Genomic DNA, 3,208 nt, shown 5'->3' with positions numbered 1-3,208 from the left:
ATGGATACAGGAAATCATACAGATGTGAAGGAATTCATACTCCTTGGCTTAACAGAAAATCCCAATTGGCAGGTTCCTCTGTTTTTGCTTTTCAGCATAATTTATTTAATCATTTTATTGGGAAACTGTGGAATGATCTTCTTGATCTGGTTGAACACCCACCTTCATACCCCAATGTACTTCTTTCTTAGTAACCTCTCCTTCTGTGACATCTGCTACTCTACTGTTATTGCTCCTAAAATGCTTATCAATATCTTATCAGAACACAAGTCTAGTAAACTCTTTCCCTGTGTTCTACAGAGTTTCTTTTTTATGGTTTATGCAACCACAGAAGTCATTCTCTTGTCTATGATGGCTTATGATCGTTATGTAGCAATCGGAAACCCCTTAATGTATACAGTTATTATGACCTTCAGCATCTGCATTAATATGGTCCTTGCATGTTACTTATGTGGCCTCATTAATTCCCTAACTCACACAATAAGTCTACTGAGACTGGACTTCTGTGGTCCCAACACTGTGAATCATTTCTTCTGTGACATCCCTCCTCTTTTGAAGCTTTCATGCTCTGATGCACACATCAATGAGATGCTGCTTTTGGTCTTCTCTGGAGTGATTGCTATTTTCACTTTCATCATTGTCATGGTGTCCTATATCCACATTATCATTGCATCCTGAGAATCCGCTCAACTGAGGGGAAGGCACAAAGCCTTTCTCCACTTGTGCCTCACATTGACAGCTGTGACATTATTTTATGGTTCTGGGTCATTTAGCTATATCCAGCCAAGCTCTCAGTACTCCATGGAACAGGAAAAAGTCTCTGCTGTGTTTTACACGTTGGTCATCCCCATGTTGAATCCTCTGATTTACAGTTTGAGGAACAAGGATGTGAAGGAAGCAGCAATAAAGTTGACTTGTGGGTGGAGAAACACTTCTTGATTCTGTCATTTCTCTAGCTTTGAAAAATTGATATTTATTGAACCATCACTGCATCCCTGGGATGAAGCCTACTTGATTTTCATAAATGATCTTTCGATATGTTCTTAGATTCAGTTTGTGAGAATCTTATTGGGCATTTTCCATATTCATAAGTGAAACTGGTCTGAAATTTTCTTTCTTTCTTGGGTCTTTGTGTGGCTTAGGTATCAGAGTAACTGTGGCTTCATAAAATGAATTTGGCACTGTTTCTTTTGTGCTCCTTACTTAAGAATTTGCAAACAGGATTTAAGAACACATGAAAAAAATTTACCATGATCAGGTAGGCTTCATCCAGGGGTACAGAGATGGTTCAATATACAAAAATCAATCAACAAAATCTACTATATAAACAAACTCAAATAAAAAACACATGATCATCTCATTACATGCTGAAAAGGCTTTCAGCAAAATAGAATTTCCCTTCATGTTAAAAGTCTTGGATAGATCAGGAATTCAAGGCACATACCTAAACATAATAATACAGCAAACCGGCAGTCAGCAGCATTTTAAATGGAGGGAAACTTGACACACGATCACTAACATCAGGGATAAGACAAAGCTGTCTACCCTCTTCCGTACTTATTCCATGCAGTACTTGATGTTTTAGCTAGAGTAATTAGAAAAATCAAACTTACATTGTTAAAATTGAGTAATCTCTTATAAGAATTAGAATTTTGAAGCAAATATATTTGAGTAAATTTTATTTATTGAATAATATGTTATCTCAGAAGAAAATCTTAATATTTTCTTGTGGCATGACTTTCATTTCACTTGTATCTATGTCAAGTCTCTATAAAAGTTATAATTATTATCTGTCTGTAATTTTAAGTGTGATAATTGTCTGCATAAATACAAAGTTTATTCTTTACCATTTTATATAAACTAACTTTATGAAATTTTTGCATTATTTCAAATGTTGTAACATACAAATTTAACTAGCCTGTGGAAATACAATTTCTTCCTAGCAGATAGAAGGAAAAGAACACTTTGAATTTAACAAAATATAGCATTTTGGTGTTGTATGTTGCTTTAAAGTAAAGATGTCACCCATATGTGATTATGTCTAGGTAAGCAAGATCCTCAGATATAGGCCAGGTAACAAGGGTAAAATCAAATACTGTTATTCTACTCAAATGATATAGCAATAAAAATACCCCTGAAAAACATCCTTTATTCTCATAAATCAGTGCCTTGATCAGCCATCCTCTGAGAAACTTCCTGCTGAATCAGATGGGAGTTTCTGGTCACCCAATCTCCCCTCCCCTTTGTTTTAGACAGTGTAGTGAACCACCTCCCCCACCAGCATATCTCTTCCCTGGGGGATGCTTCCTTGGGGTAGCAAGTTTCTACTGGATTATGTACATCTTTCCCACTGAGGCCAGACAAGGCTGTCCTCTGCTACATATGTAGTGGGGGCCACAACCAGCCCATGTATGCTTTTTGGTTGTTAGCTTAGTCTCTGAGAGCTCTGAGGGGTCCCAGTTATTTGATACTATTGTTGTTCCTGTGGGCTTCTTCCTTTAGCTTCTTTAGTCCTTCCCCTCATTCTTCCATAGTGGTCCCTTACCTTAGTCCAATGGTTCACTGTATCTGCAACTGTTTCAGCCAGCTGCTGGAAAAGCCTTGCAGGGTACAGACATGTTAAGCAAATGACTATGAGCACAACATGGCATCAATAATAATATAGGGGTGTGTTGCCTGCATATGGGATGGATCCCAAGTTGGGCCAGTCACTGGATGCCCTTTCTTTAGGTCTCTACTCCATTTTTGTCTCTGAATTTCTTTTAGACAGGAACGATTCTGGATCAAGAACTTCAAAGATAGGTGGATGACCACATGTCTCAAGTGGGAGACATGTCTAACAACTGGAGATGTTCTCCTGAGTGAGGTAACAGACTCCACAAAGTGTACACGGCATGTACTTACTGATAAGTGGATAGTACCCAAAAAGTTCAAAATACCCATGATATAACTCACACAATATATAAAGCTTAACAAAAAAGAAGGCCCAAGTGTGGTTACTTCAATCTTACTTAGAAAAGGGAAGAAGGGAAGAAAATAATCATGAGAGGCAGAGGGAGGGAAGGACCTGGGTGGAAGAGGAGTTAGTTAAAAAATTGGGCAGAATCAGCTATGTGAGAGAGACAGGATGGAAACCCAGAGAGCCAGGAGAATGAATGAAATTGAGCTGTAGTTTGGGATGGGGGCAACGAGGAACTTCTAGAAAGTC

The 3,208-nt window shown here is 38.1% G+C and overlaps 1 protein-coding gene across 1 annotated transcript; it reads left to right on the top strand.

The window, feature by feature from the left end:
• LOC116900318 (olfactory receptor 1052-like) lies at positions 1–939 on the top strand. Its single transcript, XM_032902075.1, is given in 1 exon segment — positions 1–939. A coding segment is annotated over 1 exon segment (939 nt).
• Positions 940–3,208: the final 2,269 nt, after the last annotated feature.

Source organism: Rattus rattus, chromosome 5, assembly GCF_011064425.1.
Source record: "Rattus rattus isolate New Zealand chromosome 5, Rrattus_CSIRO_v1, whole genome shotgun sequence".
Taxonomy (NCBI): Eukaryota; Metazoa; Chordata; class Mammalia; order Rodentia; family Muridae; genus Rattus; species Rattus rattus.
Note: the sequence above shows the minus strand (reverse complement) of the source record. Positions and strands in the feature narration are given on the sequence as shown.